At 40.9% G+C, this 20029-nt stretch overlaps 1 protein-coding gene across 4 annotated transcripts in view; it reads right to left on the bottom strand.

The window, feature by feature from the left end:
* PTPN13 (protein tyrosine phosphatase non-receptor type 13) overlaps positions 1-20029 on the bottom strand; it is an 85483-nt gene that overhangs the window by 11128 nt on the left and 54326 nt on the right. For 3 of the 4 annotated variants that reach the window (XM_053941204.1, XM_053941205.1, XM_053941207.1), the window contains exons 17-35: positions 18849-19272; positions 18584-18681; positions 16630-16686; positions 15209-15301; positions 13780-13887; positions 12960-13091; positions 12264-12730; positions 11142-11285; positions 9311-9404; positions 8454-8539; positions 7739-7901; positions 6622-6836; positions 6442-6540; positions 4431-4792; positions 4056-4230; positions 2588-2746; positions 2175-2346; positions 1862-2072; positions 644-714 (exon numbers count right to left, since the gene is read on the bottom strand). In XM_053941204.1, coding sequence (XP_053797179.1) covers positions 644-714; positions 1862-2072; positions 2175-2346; positions 2588-2746; positions 4056-4230; positions 4431-4792; positions 6442-6540; positions 6622-6836; positions 7739-7901; positions 8454-8539; positions 9311-9404; positions 11142-11285; positions 12264-12730; positions 12960-13091; positions 13780-13887; positions 15209-15301; positions 16630-16686; positions 18584-18681; positions 18849-19272 — 3330 coding nt within the window. The remainder of the gene's footprint in view (positions 1-643; positions 715-1861; positions 2073-2174; positions 2347-2587; positions 2747-4055; positions 4231-4430; positions 4793-6441; positions 6541-6621; positions 6837-7738; positions 7902-8453; positions 8540-9310; positions 9405-11141; positions 11286-12263; positions 12731-12959; positions 13092-13779; positions 13888-15208; positions 15302-16629; positions 16687-18583; positions 18682-18848; positions 19273-20029) is intronic. The other variant, XM_053941206.1, reaches the window with a different exon arrangement.

Raw genomic sequence — 20029 nt, 5'->3', positions numbered from 1 at the left:
AAAAATGGGGAAAAAACAACAACTTTTTCTCTAAAATTAAATTAGTCCCCATTGGTTATTGTTCTAAGAGAAGCAAGGTATTTAAAACTATGTTATGACATGAGTAGCCTGGTTTCTGTGCATTGCCAAACTTCTGTCTGGATGACTACACTTCATAAAATGGCTTTATGAATGTTCTATTTAATGGGATTAGAAAGCATGAATGCTAATACAAGTAACCAGCTCAAAGCAAAGAGAAATGTTGATAAATAGTTTAACAACTTACAGTGGAAATGTGCACCTTTGAGAACAGCACTGATTCCCTTTTTCCTCAAAATGTACAAGGTACAACCCCATAAACACCTGTAATTGACTACTTTTTTTTTTTTTTTTTTTATAATATTATCTGACGGCTGGGTCCTTCTTCAAAGGAACCCTTCTGCTCTATATTAGAGAGAATTTCTAAATTACACAAGAAATGACATCATAAGACACTATTGCTGAATCCCTTTTCATGGAGCTTTTAGAGGAAAGATCAAGCAAACTCCTGTTGGAGCTGGTCACAATAAGCTGGACTAGGATAGTATCTTACAGCCCATATCGGTTCCTTTATTTTTATAAACAGATGCACTTCACTTGCTATGAGTAAGCACACAAATCTTACCATTAGCTTTCACTGGCCATGGACTTGAGTTCTCAGGGCTTTTGGATTTTGGGAACACTGCATGACCATCTCTGTGAAAAGAAATATTGACAGGAATATTTATTAAAAAAAATACGTAAATCATGGTAATCATCAGATATTGAAGTAAACAGTACTACTGGTAAAACTGCTAACCATTCCCAACCAACTTGGTGTCATTTGCAAACTGAATGAGGACACATCCAATCCCCTCTTCCAAATCAGCAATAAAGAAATGAAACTGCTCTGGCCCCAATACTAAGCCTTAGGGAAATCTTTTTGGAAGGTGTATCTTGAGTTTTAGAAGGAATCTCTACAGAAACAGCAAGCATCTGCATCAGAAACTAGCACCATTCACACCATCACTCTCTCTCACTCCAGCCAGTTTTTAACCCAGTGAAGAGCATCTCTCCAAGCCATGGGCTGCCAGCTTCTCCAGGAGAATGCTGTGGGAGACAGTATCAGAGATTTCACTCAATCCAGTAGACACCTCCACAGCCTTTCCCTTATCCACCAGATGGGGAGCCCATCATGAAAGCAGATCAGGTGGGCCAGGCAGGACCTGGCTTTCCTGAACCCCTGCTGGCTGGGTCTGATCCCCTTGTCCTGTACAAGCTGTGTGGTCACACTCGAGGTGATCTGTTCTGTAAACCTTCCCTACACTGAGGTCAGGCTGACAGGCCTGATCCTCCTTCCAGCCCTTCTTGCAGATGGGTGTCACACTGGTCAACCTGCAGTCCCTGGGACCTCCCCAGTGAGCCAGGACTGATAGCAAATGATAGAGAGTGGCTTGGTGAGTTCTCCTGCCAGCTCCTTGCATATCCTTGGATGAATCCCATCCATCCTCACAGACCTGTGAGTGTCCAAGTGCCACAGCAGGTCACTGACTAATTCCTCCAGGATTGCAAGGGGTCTATATGAACACTTGTAGTTCACAGTTGGACACAGCCCTGTGCTCCCAGGAAGCACAAAGCACCGCAAGTATCACGCACCCTTGTGCTCCTCTGAAGCACAAAAGCTGTGAATTTACAGACCCTTTCTGTGGAGCCAGTCCTCAGTAAGATGTGGTGGATTTCCTGTCATACCAGGAACAGGTTTTACTCGTATACTCATAGATACACTCATACAATCATAGATACACTCATACAGTCATGGAAGAAAAACAAAAAGTACAGGGAAGCATTTGCTTCCAGAACACACCTGGTTGCTTTGAGCACCACTGTTGGAAGGCATGTTTCCAGCATTCTTTTGGCTTCTTTCAGAGTCATTCCTTGTGTGCTTACTCCATTAATGTAATGGATAATATCTAGTACATGCAGACTCTCCTCTCTGGCAGCAACCGATTTGGGGAGAATGTCACTAATATACACAACTTGATAAAGGCTGTCATGGCCTCCTGATAATGACAAACCTTCGCAGGGAAAGAGGGGGAAAGCAATAAAAATCAAGGTTGCTTTGTAACTGAAGGGGAAGATTTTTCTTTAGGGCAAAAAGCAGATTAATTCCATGTTACCTAGCTCCTCCTTATGGCACATCAGTGTAATGTCAGGCAGCAAATGAGGCAACACTGGCATCTTTGGTAACTCCAGAACACGCCCTAGCACTAATCTGACAGTCCTCGGGGCAGCTCGCAGGAAGTTGACTGCATCAGTATGGCTCATGTTAGTGACATCAATGTCATTAACCTGCAACAACAAAAGCAACAGAAGTAAGACAGCATTACTGAGGAAGCATTTGTTGCTGTTCTCAAGTGCTCTCAAGTGTTCTCTGAGAGGCATTGAATCATGCCTCTCAGAAGGTGCATATCTTTGTCCTTTAACCACACTTGACTTGGCCTACAACACAGTTCACTTTTTTTTTTTTTTTTTGGACTCAAAGTTGTCCTTTTTGTGCAATCCCTGTACATGAAAACATGAATTCTCTCACTTTTATGAGTCGGTCTCCAGGCCGTAGTCTCCCATCGCTTTTGGCAGGATCCTGAACAATGTCATGAATGTAGCAGCCGACACTGTCGTTACCTTTGGTCACTGTGAAACCCAGACTGCCCTTTTCTGACTTTGTCAGAGTCACTCGGAGCTCCACTTCCTAGGGGGACAAAACAGCACTTTACAAACAGGCACACAGAATGAATACAAACAGGCACACAGAAGAAATACAAACATTTTACTGAATTTAAGACACCTGGAAGCAGACAACTGATTTACCTACTGATTTAAGTGCGACACAAGCCTGGAACAAGACATATTTCTTATCAGGCTCAGCTTAGTTGCTTCAAATAAGCATCTCTAATGAGTTCAGACAGAACCAAATAATGTTTTGCGTGGAAATAACATGGGGCTACAAGTCTATGAATTGAACAAAATTTTGAAGGCACACATCAAAACTCACACTTTATTTTACCCTTACCTGGCTGCCATATGTAAGAAAGGTTCTATATTTTTTAAAATATCTCAACACATCCATAATTATTCTGAACAAAATAAGCAAACATATTTTCCTACAGTGAGACATAATACCATAGAGCTTATCTTGAAACTGAACACATGCACGTGTTTTGTCCATTTTAATTTGCATTAATTTTGATTTGAAAGATATGGATCTGTCTCATTTGCATAAAAAAAATATCACAGAGCACCAGGAAGGATGAAGAAAAACTTCTGAAGAGGGGACTAAGAAAAATACAGTTTCTTGTCAAAGTGGAGTTTTGGTACTTCTAACATGGAAGACCCTCACAACTGGGATGTATCAAGATTCAATTTCAATTTTTTTCAATCTTTGAATAGATTATGTGGGGATATGGAAGTCCCTTCTGATACACAAGACATTTCTGTGGTGTCCAGAAGCTTTCTCAGAAGAGCCTCAAATACAGGCTCCATCCTGCAGCAGAACAGAAAGTCTTTGGGATTCATATTTATAAATGCAGCAAAGAACAGGGTCTCCTGATGCCTCAATTTATTCTCTGACCTCTGAACAACCACCTAAAACTAAAAGAGCAGAAGTAAGGTATCTGCCATTTGAGCTTCCTCTGAGTACATGGCTGAGAGGTAGGTAAACATTTAATGCCAAGGTTTCCAGGATGAAATGATCCATGAAATGGACATATACACATCCACCTATGTACACATGGATGCCTCCACATACAGAGGGAAATGTATCAACTCTTCAAGAGCCCACACAGGAAATACCTGCAGACATGGGTATGAGCAGCTGCCATTGATCACAAATGGCAACATATGTGCCATTTTTTAGGCACACACTCAGATTAGTGCAAGTACAACCTACAATTTTCCCATTTGTAAATTAATATGCCTAATTTCTATCCACTCTCAAAATCACAACTAAAACAACCACAGCAGGACATTCATGTTCCTGAAAGACAGAAATGGTGTATTACTGGCTCATATTCTTCAGCATTTTTTTCCAGCTGGGTGAGTAATGAATCTATTTCTCCCAGGTGTGAAGTCAGCTCAGAGATAGGAGTAGCGTAACAGTCATTTATTAACATGGATGTGGTAACATCAGGTACAGTTCTACAGGTTGGGATCACTGGCAAATCCAAAGGCAGATCACTACAGATAAAGCAGAAAAAAAAAAAAAAAAAGAGGAATAAGTACAATGCGGCTGTCATTCTTAAATTAATATATGAACCAAGGTTGATTTTATGCAGATCTAAAAAGCAAACCAAAAGAAGCATTTCTATGATTAGGTCCAATAAACCACTTCTATAAACATTTCTGCAGGAGGATGAGGTTCATTATCAGCAGCATACCTGTCCTCCAGCTCTGCCTTGCCGGGAGCCTCCTGATCAGGATACAGGATGGTGCGAACAGTGTCCTTCTGACCAGGGTGTGCCTCGTACAGACTCTGTGCCCGTGCCTCAGCTTCACCTGAGCTCTGGTACAGCGCAGAACTCCAGCCAAGGCCCACCTGGGCTGCTGACTCCATCACCTCCTCATCACCACTTCTGCTGCTGTCACTGTAGCTGTCTCTTCTGGAGGGAGATTTTAGCCTTTTCTTGCTCAGATCAGTAGTTTCATTTTCATCTGAGCTGTCACCTTGTTCTCTGTTTGATGAACCAGAAACTTCCTTGCTGACCTCTGGAAAAACTTGTTGGGGTGAATGGATGGGGGTCTACAAAAGCAAAAACATTTAATTCATCATAATTCAGTTCTGGTGACAAAGGACAGTTTCAAAGACTGCATAAAATTACCAAAAAACAAGGAGTCAGTGGCTACTGACCGAACTGTTGAAACACATCATACCACAGTTTCAAAAAGTTCTATGCAACTTGGCCAAGACAAAGTGTGCAAAATTCTGAAACTTACACTGCTGAAAACCTTTAAATTCATCTAAGGAAAACAAAAATACTTTAGCTTCAGGAAGTGTACTGACAGATGCTTTTAAACTATGCCCAGCAGTCTTCTATGCAACTACCATGAAATCCCTTTCAACCAGAAGCTGAGGCTCACAGAGCTACTGAAGTCAAACCAACCTCACAGAGGAGGGAAACAGAGAAGCTGTCAACCAAAAAGCAACAGTAACAGACTACAAAAACTAAGATAATTTATGCCAAATGGTGACTGTTAACCAAGTTGTTAACCAGCATCAATCTGAATAGCAATTTTGCCAATTGTCACGTATTCCCAAGAATTATGTCAGCCAGCAGGCAGAAAAGATTTAAAAGCTTCATTTATACTTTCATGGTCAGATTCTTGCATACATGAATGCATCAGTCTGTGATAATGTAAAGAAAAATTTTGGTTTTCCTCTTCTTTTAATATGTGCACAGTTTTATTAAAGTTCCTGTTAAAGTTTGATAAAGTTCTATTAAAGTTACTGTTATTCCACATTACAAACAGGTCTATTATAGGAATAGTTATTTGTATTATTAGTTTGCTCAGTTGCTTATCTCTCACTCCAATCCTAATTTCACTTAAATTTGTATTTGTCTATTTAAACTTCTCTCATCAGACTTGAATGATTTTATTGTTTGAAAATAATGTTAAAGTAACACAGAATCACAGAATCAGAGTATCCTGAGATGGAAGAGACCAAAAGAATCATCCAAGCCCAATTCCTGGCCCTGCACAGGACAGCCTCAGGAATCACACCTTGTGCCAGAGAGCCTTGTCTGAACGCTTCTTGAACTCTGGCAGGCTTAGTGCTCTGATGAAGTCCCTGGGGAACTTAAATTGAAGACCTGCCTCCATTAGTTTTACACTTTCCTGCATTATGGAAAGCCTTATTTTCAGGCAATTTGTCCTCTACACTCTCTTTTGCTGAAACACATTTCATTTCTACTTCTTCAAGTATCCTAAAATGGCCTTCTGTTCTTTCAATTTATTTACTGGAGCATTTTGAAAATATTCTTTGGGACACCTCTAATTTCCAGGAGGTAAATATGACAATATTTCCCCTGGTTTTACATACATCAACACTAAGCTGATGTTTTGCAGAATATCCTTTTCTATCTGACACCAACTTCAAAACATTGGGCTGCAAAGAAATCTCTGCTCCAGAAACAGTGTATAAAACCCAATTTCTCATGCCTTAGGTCACAAAATGGAGGAAAAAAACTTTTGAAGCCATACATTCCTTTAGCATTCACACAAAACAGTGCACTCCTAAGGGATTAATTCCAAGAACCACATTTCTGTGAGCACTCTTCCCATTATTCCATCTGCATCTTGCATTTAACCAACCCACCCACCCACCAGATCGAATGAATGAACCTTAAATAGCAAATAATCTTAAAACAATTCCCATGCCAGACACCTTACCAGCAATGAAGGATCGATGTCTGGTAGTATTCCAGATGGTGGCCGGCAGAGGAGAAGAGAGACCTCTGGAGACGTTCCCCTCAGAGCAGAGATGACTTCCTATGGCCACAGAGGGATTCACTGTCAGATGCAGACTTGCAGGACTACCACAGTATGAGTTTCACTACTATAGGTACAAACCTGCTGGGACAAACCCTTCAGCGATGCCCCGTTCACTTTGAGAATGACGTCCCCGATCTCTATCTGCCCACTCTCTGCAGCTGGCTGCCCAGGGAAGAGCTTCTTCACCCTCACAATAGTTGATCCCAGCTGCTCTGGGGTCAGGTTATCCTCACGGCAGAAACTGAACCCGAGGCCCGAGCTGTTCTTCAAGAGTTTTACCTCAAATGTGTTCTCTGTAAAAGAAACATTAACTTATTATTTTCCTATAGCACATGGCCATGGAAAGAGTGTCTGGTGCTCATATTCCAGACATGACAATGTGTACTCTCCCCCCTCACATGGTTCTTTCACTGAGTTGAACAGAAGTATTACCCAAAAGATCCCTCCAGGTTAAAGAGGACTAAAAGCTGATCATGATTTTTCAGTTGGCTTGCTCGGCCTGACGCCATCGATATGCAGGAGGCAGAGTGTCCGCAAAGGACATTCCCTAGGAAGTCGATGAAGGAACCTCTTAAAGCACAGAGCGGCACAACCTTTCCAGCCACTGATCAGGCATTAGTGAGAGCAGAAGCTGGAGCTCCTGGCAGACAGGATAGAGCCCATGCAAGAAGACCCAAAGGCATCTGCAGGGGTTCTGCCATCTGGGTAGGCTTCCCTTCACTTGCACAAGTCGCCAGCAAGAAAGGCTGAATTATGTCAACCTCTAGTCAGGGGCACAAATCCTTCTCCTTTCTAGCTCTTGATGTCTTTTCTAAGACAGGAGCTGAAGGACCCACAGAAGCACCTATATTTATATAAATATCTACACTCCCCTTGGCACCCCTAGCAGCAGCAGATACAGCAGCACCCCCTTTATCCAACCTTGCTACAGCCTTGGCATCTAAGGCTGGTGAAACTGGGAAACAACATGAAACAGTGAGAGAGAAAACAGTTAATAGTAGTTCAACAAAGTAACCAAGGTGTGAAAGGAAGTTTTAAAAAGAAACACAACAGCACAAAAGAAAAGAGACTGCATTAGGCGCAAGGGCTTGGTACAGATTCTTACCCGCTCCATTCCCATCCTAAGAAGTGAAGAAAATATTATGCAACTACAGGATGCTTTGACAGTTAAGACAATGGTTCTGTGTGACCTGACCTGCAGTGACAAAGCTGTAATCTTTGGCATTTGAAGATTCTGTCTCTGGCTTCTCCTGTGGCTCATACTGCGCCACCTGATTTGGGAGAGTGCACTGTGGTGTCACTGGAGCATGAGCCTTGGCCCCTGAAAGCTGACCTTTTTCCAACAGCAGGTGCACCACCTAAAGAGATGAAACATTCTCCAGTTAACTGGAAACAGAGATAACACAGTCTAGAGTAGGTGTTTCCTTCTAACCCCTCAGGGTCCAAACTTTTACAGCAGCAAGTGTTATAGAGACTCCCCTCCCCATATATGTCCTCCAATTATTCCTTATTTTTTTAAGGGCTGTTAAATGACAACCTCCAAAATACACTAATTGCAAGATACTTGCCAAAAGAGTAAGAAAGGGTTTTCTTTCTATAAAGTTGTGAGGGTATTAAGAGGTATCAAAGATAGTTCCACTTGCGCCTTTGTACAGGGAATTTTATAGTTATAAACATTTTATAATTATAAACATTTTATAATGTGAACACAAATAGTACTTCTCAGCAGTTCTGAATGTGTACAATCACTGGCTATTTTCAGGTGTGCCAGAAAGCCAAAGAGTCTTAGAAAGCAAATCTAAAGTAACCACGACAGCACTGGGGAGAATTCCAGTCTTGAGGTTCCTTCAGCTCTTTTCACTGATAGAGAACTGGTTTACCAGACAGGAGTAGAACCAGCAGCCACTCACCTGGCCTGTGTTCCTCAGTGTTTCAACAGCTTGCTTATGGGTAGCTCCTTCCAAACTAATCCCATTGACAGAGAGCACGCGGTCACCTACGTTAATTCAAGAAAAAGTAGGCAGAGCATCACCTATAAAATATCTATGATGCACAGGAACTTTTAAGTCTGAGCTAACAAGGACAGTTACTTAAGGAAATTCTCCCTCCCCTCCATGTTCTGAGTCAAGAAGAGAACTTTGCAAATCAACTATATGGTTCAAATCAAAGGTGTTTTCCAATGCAATGATTCTGTGGGATAATCCTATGTCAAAACTAGTGTTAACCATCAGAGTGACAGCCTGCCAGAAAGCTCAGACTCTTTATTTAAAACAAATCCTAGTCCACAGTGGGAATGCTCACTTTAGTGAAGAATGTGGCCTGGCTTACTAACAAGAAGAGCCATAACAATTACAGCATTTTCTGTATTGAGTTGCCAGGCGTGCCAAGCAAGAAGGCCACAAATAATACAAAGCCCTCTCTCTCTGTGCCTGGAACAGAGAAGCATTCTCCATTAACATTTACAGAACAAAAATCCCACAAGCTATCTCCTATTTTTCCCCTCCACAGCCTCAACATCGCTGGTTCTGCAGTTGTTCTACATTAGTTTTTTTAATCTTCACCTGCAGAATTAGCTATCAAGGCAATATTTAAAATGATAACTGCAACAGCTTGCAAAAACAGCTCTTCTTCCTAGTGAAAAAGGTGCAAGGACAGGAGGCAAACAGAGTGCTCGTTTCCAGGCCACAGGATATTGTCAAGTCTCCCACAGACAGCCCTCTGCCCTTTTTCACATTAAGAGTCCCCACTGAAAAAATGGAAATCCTACCTTTTTCTATTCTGCCTTCTGCTTCAGCTGCTCCCTTGGGAATAATTGCTTTCACATAAATACCACCATGCCTTATGCTAGTATTTACACCACCCTAAACAGAAAACAAAAATAGGACTGTTAGTCTTTTTGCAGTTAGAATACTTAGTAATTAAACACAGTGTCACACAAGGAAAACTGTTCTTAGGAAGCATTTGGGCTACTGGCATGTAGGAAAAAAAACAGAGAAACTATCAAAATGAAAATGTTACATCAAGCATGTTCTGTGCAGTCATGCAATTTGCTGCAAATGAAGTCGGGGTGGGAAGATTGTAAAAAACACAATGCATTGCTATGCAAATGCACAAAACACAAAGAAACGTCCTTCAGCAGAAACACGTCTGCATCTTGTTGGACTTTACATGCTTGCATGCACACCAAAGCTCAGAGATGTGCAAGAGCACAGCATGCCAAAGCAGGAGATGCACAACCATGCAGAGTCCTACTCCAACACAACTTCTCTGATGTAACAGGAAATTAAGGAGCGCTGCTTTCTCTCAGTTCAGACAAGTTTGAAGGTCTTAAGCTGCTCAAGCTGAACTGACATTGTTTTTGGAGGCCTTTCTCCAGATTGCAGCGGGGGTAGGACTAGATGATCTTTCATTGTCCCTTCCATCCTAAACCATTGTGTGATTCTGGCTCACTGTGCTCCACAGACTTGGAGGGAAGAGGAAGACCAACAGTGTGTTAATGTTCTCTCCCAAAGCAGCCAGTAATACAAGTGAAAACTTAACCCACAGGTGACTGCACACCTCTCCTCACCACCACTCTATGGCAAAACAATGAAGGGGCAAGAATGGAGGCTGGAAAAGCAAAGGGCAGTGAAGACACCACCTGGCCACCCCTCAAGGGAAATCTCTGCATTGGCTGGCATCTGCTAACATCTCCACAAAGCCAGTGCATGCATACAGCAGGTCTGGTGCTACTCAGTAACCAGCTCCTGCTCAACCACTCTTCCTCCAACTGTCTCCTGCAATGGAACATGACTTTGAATACACTGGGATGCCAAAATAACATAATTTCCTTCTGCTCCTCTTACAGTCCTAGCCATATATATGGAAACAGTGCTAGGCTTGCAAATCATTCCTCCACTGAAAACAGCTGAATATTAAAACACACTAAAATGTATATTTTAATACAGGAACAAACACAGTGGAAAATATATGCAAATTACTCTCTTCTTCCCTGAAGTGCCACTCTGCAGTATGACAGACCCTAAGCATGAAACTAACTTCAAAATCTTATAGCCAGAAGAGAAATCAGTCTTAAAAAAAATTATTTTTGCCTCGTACTGCAAAGAAAGCAGTGTGAGCCAGGTCTCATTTGGGTTGATGTAGTTTTTTGCTTTCTGCCTTTTCTCCAGCAGAGGGAGAACACTGAACATGGTGAATGTGACTGAGTGTGCACAGGTACTCTGAAATAACACTACTGCTTCCACTGCCTGCCGTGCCGGTCTGGGAGGGTCTCACTTCCTTCCTTGCAAATTTGCCACAAGATTAGGTAGCAAGGGACAAAGACCATCTTGCCTTTTGTACTCACAAAGCAGCATCTGTGATAAGAGTCTATTAGGACTTTGGGGCTCCGCCATAAAACAAAAAACAATAATTACTTAAAGGGCAAATGACAAGAAAATTGATATAAATTAAGAGTATTACTTTTCAGCTTTGGTAAGATTAATTACATATCAATAAATCTATAAATTAAAGTGATTCCTGAAAATATTTTGCTTCCTTGTAATTTAACAATTTAATGGGTTGCTGGGAGTAGAGAAAAAGAGAAAACATCTAAAAACCTTGTCAAACAGTACCGTGACACTTATTCCCAAGCCGTTATCTTTTTTTGCTAATTCAACCTCAAAGATATCTCCAGGTTTAAGAAGCGTTGTAGAAACCTTTTTAGAATTCACTTTGTTTGCTGTATTCGATGAGGAAGAATCCTTTATTTACAAAAAAAAAAAAAAAAAAGAAAGAAAGAGAAACAAACGAAACAAAAAGAGACAATGATTTGCCTTTAGAACAGATGCTTACAGCTAAGACCCTAAAGGGTGGGGTTTTGAGTCAGACACAGCCAGAAGGAATCCACCTGGCAAAGCACCAATTAGTAAGACTCAAGGCTCACTGCTTCAACTCTTCCATTCCTGCCATTGAACAGGTTTAGCACAGAAATATGCTTGGCCTTTAGCAGCCAAGTCTTTACTGTCCAAGTGAGCTGGTTACAGAACATTGAAACTGCAGTACTTCAGCATTACAGCAGCCCAGAGTCTGTTGGATTAATTAGCAGGAGCTGCCACAATTTAATTGAATAACCTCCATCAGCTGAACAGAGGAATCACTGCAAGCTGGAAATAAATTTGTAGTACTTGTGATTGTGCCCTTTTGGAAAGGTGAAGCAGCAAGCTGTGTCTGCTCAAGAGCATGACTCACTGCTGAATTTTAATGCATAAGAGCAGTTTTTCAAGGATTAGATCAATCCCAGAAGACAATGAATTCTGCTGCTACCCACTCCAGATGTATCACTCCTACTTTCCTCTAGGAAAAACTTCATTTATCTGCCAAGTAAATAAACTTACCTCTAGAGGTGGTCACTAGATTATGAACATATTGGACAAACACACAGAATTGAAAGGCCGTTTCCTACAGCCTCAGGAAGTGCACTGTAGGTTCATCCCAAAGCACAATCTGCCTCTAGTAAGGCATGTCTTGTGACATTGGAAAGCTGGAAAGCTGTTCCAAGTTACAGAAGTGATTTTCTCCATTTACTTTGAACAAAATCACCATGCTATTAGAAATCAGCTACCAGCATTAGCTGCAGGCTAGGCCAGGCTGCTCTTCCCTCACATCCTGACACCCAGAGACAACTATTTCAATATCACTATCACACTGATGGGAAAATATTCATACAAAATCCACTATGCCTTTTTAGCTGGCTGCTGCTCCTGACTGCCGGAGTAAGTTGCTTCATCCATGTCGGAATCCCCTCGGTCAGAATATTCCACAGGCTCCACAACCCCGGGCCTTTTAATTTTTGCTCGAGTACTGTCCAATGAGGATCTTCTCTTCTCGATCGCTTTCGAGGCCCCAGCCTGGGACTCGCTGTAATGCTGAGCATCCTGCTGGGCTCTCCCACTTGCACGCTTGCCAAAGAAGCCGGCTGCCTGGCTTTGGGACAGGCTGGCGCTCTCGGTCCTGGAGTCCTGGGAGCTCACGCTTCCATCCCGCTTGCCTCCCGACAATCCGCAGAGGCTCCCCGCAAAAGGCCTCTGGTGACCACGGCACCGGTTGTGCTTTTCTGAAGAGGACTCTGCCTCGTTGTCCTGCGCTGAGGAGGGCCTCCTCAAGTAACCTCTGGCTCCATTACCGACATGAGCAGTGTTAAAGGATGCTGCAAACCAGGAGACAAGACAGCCATCAGCAGCTGGCAGCAGCTCACCTGCAGCACGACAGCCTTTTCTCAGCTTACAGCCCAGGAAGGTTTGACCCGCCTGGATATTCCGCAGAAAGCTCTCCGCTCACACTGTACCCCCACCAATGGCTGCCCTCACACACCTCTTCATCCTGTCTCAATTCCAAGCTAGCTGGGGTTGCCCACAGGGGAGACTGCACATCCCTACCTTTGGACAGCTTGTCCTTGGGCTGGGAGATGACAAGCGTCACGTCCTCGGGAGCGTTCTCCAGGATTTCCAACGCTGCGTGCTGGCTGACGCCTTCCAAACTCGTGCTGTTTATGGATATGAGGCGGTGCCCTGCACAGAAGGCGTTGTTCAGATACAGCCTAACACCTACATTTTTACCCATCAGTGACAATGTAGAGTACAGGTCTGACAACCTCTACACAATGCATGGATTAAAAATGACTAAACTTCAAGTGATGCTGGAATAGGGAACTCTAATCATGAAAAAAAAAAATGTCAAACACCAAACCAGACCACAAAAACTGGTTATATTTCCTCTTTTTAAACCTGCCAAATCTTAACATATTCTGATTTCTACCTTCTCTTTTGCTGTAAAAAAAAAAAAGAAAGCAGAAATCAGAAAATAAATGAGCAATATACAGTTCAGTTCAAGACATGGCCTAGGATGAGAAGGAAAAAAAATACATTTTTCTTCTCCTCCCCCACTACAGTTATGGTTATGGCATATATTTCAATTTCATTTTGTAAAAAATTAATGTAGGGATACTGAGTTTTTAAAACTTTAAATTACAATGGATCTGCAAGACAGACAATGGAAAATAAAGCCTTTATATGTAACTTCACTTTTCTGCTACTTCAAACTTTATAATTTTTACATTGATGTGTATGATTGTTGTTTTTGCATAGTTTAAGCAAGAAGTGTCACTACTTTTCAGAAACCATCTGGAATGTAACTGAAGGTCACCATTGTAAGGAACTGTGATACCCAGAGCCACGGATGGTATTTTATGCTATTCACCTGGTTTTAGAGTCCCTTCCAAATCGGCTGGTCCTCCAGGAATAACTGAATGAATAAAAATTCCCAGATCAAGTTTCCCTGTCTTCTCTCCACCAACTATTTGAAAGCCTACGAAAAAAGGCCCAAAGCAGGCAAAAATGTCAGTGATCACCACGTAACTTAACACAAGTCCATATTTTAGAACAAACAAAAACTTAGTCATTCCAATAAATGTAAAGTAAAAAAACCCCCAGACACCTCAAATTTAAATCTGCATGGAAACAAACGACACAGCTTTTTGATTAAGCTTTATTGTATACTCTTGTTTTAAGCAATTGATTTAGACTTTGTCTGTCTGTCTGTTTAGGACACTCCAGCAAAGGCTACAGAAGATAACTCTGGCAAGAGAAACACACAAACAGGTGACATGAAATGTACATTTGCTGAGCAGACAAAATTTGTTTTCTATCACATAAACATTTCTGATTTTCTCCATTGTTTGATGTTTCACATAAAAGTTTGACCCTGGTCTTAAGATCTGAGTTTTCAATGTCCTTGCTTTATTTTGAGGCTTGTAATTAATTTCTGTTCATTCTACCATGTAAACAAGGGATGAATGTTCCAGAGGGGGGGGGCGGAAAAGTAGAAGATATGAGGTCTTCTCTACTCTAGCTAAAACAGCAAATTACCACAAATTGCATGGGGAAGAAAGAGGAGAAATAGTACATTTCTTTGATTTTTTTTCCTTTTTGCTCAACGTGTACATTACTGTGCAGTGTAAAAACTAAGTATGACTGTACTGTAGGCTTTTTTTCCCCTCTCAAATTTACACTATACTCTGATTTTGAATGACAGAACAATGTCCTTAAGGACACTTTAGAGAGTCTTCCTAAAGCACAACACTGACAACAAATTTTTCATTACTCATACAGGGAAAAATTATGTGGGTTTATGCAAAAAACTCAGTGGTAGACGAAGGAATGTAATGCAAATATCTCATCTCCCAGGCTCCTTAAACATCAAATCAGTGTTCCATCTGATACTACAGGAATAAGGAAAACGCTCCACAATTAGCACATAATGCTTTTATTGTGTCTTTTTTTTTTAAAAGAAGCATTCATTTAAAGCATTTGTCACAGCTCAAATCTGTGAGGTTCCACAGAGAAAAAAATGCTATACTGAGCACAGAGGTAAAAGGTCTTTAAAAGGTCACCTTCTAGGATGACTAGTTCACAATGTTAATATAATCCTACATTTAAAAATATGGAAAAACTGAAAAACAGACTCACTTAACATCACAGAAAGTGCATTTAAAATGCCCTCAAAATCCAGCTACTGCCAGCATTGCTTTGCTCAGTTCTACAATAAATGCTTAAATACAGACCAGAAAACTTTGTTTTGTTTTTGGCTTCTAGAAATACATGTCAACAGCAATTTTAAAGCCACTTACCTAAGCCAAACTTTTTATCCTTTTTCAAGTTCACCAAAGTGATCTCTCTCTCTGGTGTGGCAACTCTGTTCTGTGTTGTTTGAAGAGAGTCAACTGTAAAGTCAACATTTCATGATCAGACGCTACCTCAACACTTCCCTTCAGGTTTACTTTGAAGTTCTTTTCATTTTAAAAATATTACTTCTCTGATAACTTGAAAAGCTGTTTTGATCTAGTGGGTCCAACTTTCATCTTCTAAGCCATGGCCAAAGACAGAAAAAAAACCCCACAACCCTTCTAACCCACTTCCATCTTCAGCAGTTAAACATCTTTTACTCCTCCTAAGAAAAGCAGCTAGCACAGTCTCATGGAGGGACAACATAACTGAGTCCTAGAATCTTCAACTTCATTATTCTCAAATCAGGAAGATATTTAGATCTGTGTTTATATGCTCTGCTCATAGGTAGGGAGGATGCAAACACATTGGCAGAACTGAAACTGAGGGTCATTATATGAAATTACTGGAAGGTTACTCAGTGAGTTCTCTTAATGGTGTCTCTTCATTAAAAAGCAACCAAAATTAGAAACATCTACTAAAACATTAGAAACATCTACTTATTCTCTTGCTTCAATTTACTTCATCATTTGCAACTCTACAGGTTGCTGATTCCACCTCTTCTAAAATTTGAGCATCCTCATAATAGAACTCTGACTCCTGAGGCTTCCCATCAGGCTGAAGTAGACCCAGGCATTCAAGAGACCCAAGGATGGTGATTTGGTGAAGAAAAAAAAGCCCCACTAACAAACACCAACCAAAAAAACCCACCCCACAAGCAAACAAAACAAAATACAAGCAAATAAACAAGCCCAATCTCCTGAAACTTCAGGAAACACCAATGTACTGCAAGTCTGAACTCGTGGACTTGCTTCCTAGAGGAGACATTCATTTGGTCCAGGAGTGGTTTTGCCCTAAGTGGAAGAGGCAGTCCACAGCTGCAGAATCCTAATGAGCTCCACACACTGGTACAAGCACAGAACAAGTGATGCAGGAGAGTGCAGCAGACTGCACATCACCGAGAAAATGAGTTTTTTCTCCCTCAAAACCACATCAAGCCTAAAGAGTGGAAGAACTAAAAAGAAAACACAGAACCAGTAACCTCCTAAGGGAAATGAGCTTTCAACAGCATGATCCTGGTAGGTAAGAGCACCCTTCAAGTCCCAAACTAAACAGACACTATTCATATTTGAAAAATATTACACACAGGTGTCTAAACCTCCCTCAAGAAGCAATCCAAAATAAATACTAGGAAAGGAAATACTAGGAAAAGGTCCTACCTAGCTAACTGGCAAAGGCATTTAAGAATATGAAAGGCACAGGACAGGTGGAACAGTGAAGCATTTGTAAGTGACAAACTGACTAAAGTAATTACTTATCAACTTACCACTCTCTTTTAATGCTGCTGATGACAGATGATTTTCTGAAGTATTCATGCTAACACCTGTGACATGCATGGAAGTATTAGACACTTATCAATTTTTTTAAAATACAAAAGCTACTAAGAATTATTCCAGTCTTTACACAGTTCACATGAGCTCATTCACAGTATCAAACTACTTCTTTTCAAAATTGATAAACACAAAACTAGCTTTGTATTACCAAATCCAAATTACTCATGTACTCTACTTGTAGTTTAAGGTTCAGATAGATGGTAGCTCATGCAAAGGCACTGAATTAAAGGAATAACAGAGGTTTGGCCTTTATGACCACGGTTAACTTCATATAAAAGTAATGGATCTTGAGCAATTTGAAGTCAATTTTCTAACAATACTGGATATTGAATATGCTGAACCTAATAAACCAATACAACAGGACTCTTGTAAGATTTTGTAATGGAACAAATAAGCTGCTGCAGTAATAACAAATTTGAACTACTTCTATTTAAAATTGTTTGCATATAGAATCATGTTTTCTTTGAAATTATCACAGCCAAGCAAATGTGGCCCTATTTTAAAGAGGATAAAGTAATAAATCCACCAATATATGAAAGTACATGAGGTAAGATAATTCTTAAGAAAGTGGCCTTGGCTTTCTCCAAACCTATGAACCCCAAAGTTTCATCTGATGTGTTTCACCATGCAAAAAAGCTATGTCCCTCAGCACAGGCAGTGTGATTCAGCAGGACTTTCTGACATGTGGCTAAGACTCTCACCAGAACTGCTGCCCAGAAGATTACGGGCAAGCACGTGATCATATTAATTGCAAAACTAAAGGCACAGGGTAAATGGCTGCAACCAGTCACTATGGAACCTGCATGCCTCATCTCACTCCTCCTGAGAGCATTTACGCTCTCAGTACTGAAAATGCATCATTCCCAAGTGAGTCCTGGTTCCAAGTGTACGGGCGGCAAACGTGGGATGTCACACGTTGCTTCCTTTGCCTTTTTTCAGTTTGTTTATAATGACCCCATCCCCAGAAACTTAACCATCTTCCACTTTTTCTGATGTGAAAAGGGAAAGCCAACCAGCAGCTAAGGCTGCAAATATTTCAGTCATTGTAGTTTCTATTGTTATAACAGGGATTCTTCTAGAAGGAGAAATTGATAACACACAGATATTAAACATTCACATTTAATAACCCAGTGTTAGTTCAAGTTTATTTAGCTGCTCTGAATTTTTTTTTTTTAATGTGAACTCTCTCTTTTAGTTAATAGTAAAACTACTTGTGTGCACTCCAATCCTTGCTAAGAAAATGGAGTAAGCGCATCTAGCTTACCTCACTACAAAAGTGTTTTTGTAAAACACCCAGTGTGGTGCAAAAAAATATTTAACTAATAATTAATATAATTATGATATATAAAACAATATAATTAATATTAGAGTAATATATAAAATAAATTAATTATTATACAATAATTAATATAACATATTATATCTGAAAACCCCCCAAAAATAGAAGGAAAAAACCCCAAAGTGTGGAGCTACTAAATAGAGGCACTGGCCAATACCCAGCTAATGCCAGTCACTTCCAAAAAACCACTCCCTACATCCCTTCCACAGAAAATACTAAAAAAGTTCAGCCTTCACCAACAGACTGTGAAGACTAGCAAATTATTAAAAGATCCATACCACCAAATGGCACCCTGAAGTAATAATCTGAAAGCTGTTTTCTACTACAGTTTTTACTTTACACCCCTGTGCACAGACTGGTGCTGACCAGAGGAGGATTTTTTTGGGTTCACTGCAACGATGGCCTGGATTGCTTTAACATGTGATATTCTGCTCCCACTTTCAAATCAGAATATTACCATCAGTTAATAAATATATCAAAGCATTACACCCAAAGCAATTTTAGAAGTTTGTTAGTAAACACAATAATATTATTTTTTGCATGCTGACCTACAACATAGGCTTGACCGGTATCTTCAATGGATGATGAGTCTGATTCATTTTTCTTTCTTTCAGGGCTTCTACTTAAACCTGCATGAGATTTTGAACTTAAAGGGGAGAAGGAGAGAAGGGGAACCAGACAGAGGGAAGAGGAAGTTGGGAGAGGGAAGGATCAATGTAATAAAATAATGGCATGAATAATAAATCAAAACTGATGCAAAATGTACATTGACTGTACACAAAGATACTGCAGGGTGGTCAGAGAGACTCTTACTTGTTTGGTTTTAATGCTCCCGTTGCTGATCCAGTATCAAATTTTGGCATTTGCTGAAAGACCCTTCCCATTATATCTTCTATTTTTTTGGGGGAAGACTCCAAAGCAGTAATAACATTTTTCTTCGGGGGATAAACAGAGATGTGACTCTGACTCAGATCATGAAACGACTTGCTCATAACTCTGGGTCTTTCCTCCCATGGACTCTTCTCATTCTTGTCCCTTGCAGAGCCAGGAAGTGGCTGGAAGAGCGAGAGCTCAGAGCAGGACAGTCTCTTCAGGATCTCTGCTTGGACAGACAGGGGTCGGACAGCGAGTCTGTTCAGAGTGCTGCTGGCCAGGCTGCCAGTACTGATGGCTCGGCCCATGTTGAAGCCTTTGACAGAGTCTGCATGAAGGTTCAGGCTCCTAAATGAAGCCCTTTCTGTGGAAATTAAAAAAAAAAAAAAACAACAAACCAACAAAACCCAAACAATTAAAGTTATTCAGTAGAGCTAGTGTGACCACCTTGTGCAAAGCATGCTTTTTAAACAACCAACTCACACAAAATGTATTTTCTCAATATGCTTAGCTGAGATATATAAACACCGACCATGGAGTTTGCTCAGAAAGCAAAGTTTGGAGTTCATGACGCTACACTAACCCTAAGTCCAAAACCACTGAATGTTTATCCTCTTATTAGCATGAAGACTCATATTCCCTGTCAGGATGCTGTCCCTTGTACATAGACAAATCATCTCCTTCTGCCAAACAAATAATACCCTTAAGCCAAGGGACCTGGAAGTCTACACTTCCTTTAATCTGCTCATAAAAGTCTTTTCCAGGATTTGAACAAATAGGGCACCCCCATCTCCACACTATCAGATGCTACCAAATTTCCCTGCATCCATTGCTTTGTTTTCTTTGCATGAGCCCCTCCACATTTACAGTATAGCTGCAAGGCCATGAGGGCTTGGCAGCATCTCTGCCCAGTCACAGAGCACCAGTCCACTCGGGTGCACTTAAAGACCTCCCCTGCCACAAATATCCTAGCATGGAACAGAAAGTGTTGACTGAGGTTTGCCAGACTTTTTGACTCATTAACAGCGAGAAACAGGTCTTGGGCTGCAATTAAATTACTGCCAGCTGAGTCGTGGGAACTGTCTGGGTGGATGCTCTTAGCTGAAAGCAAATTCATGATA

This window comes from Vidua chalybeata, chromosome 4 (assembly GCF_026979565.1).
Source record: "Vidua chalybeata isolate OUT-0048 chromosome 4, bVidCha1 merged haplotype, whole genome shotgun sequence".
NCBI lineage: Eukaryota > Metazoa > Chordata > Aves > Passeriformes > Viduidae > Vidua > Vidua chalybeata.
This window is presented reverse-complemented; position numbering and strand designations above follow the sequence as displayed.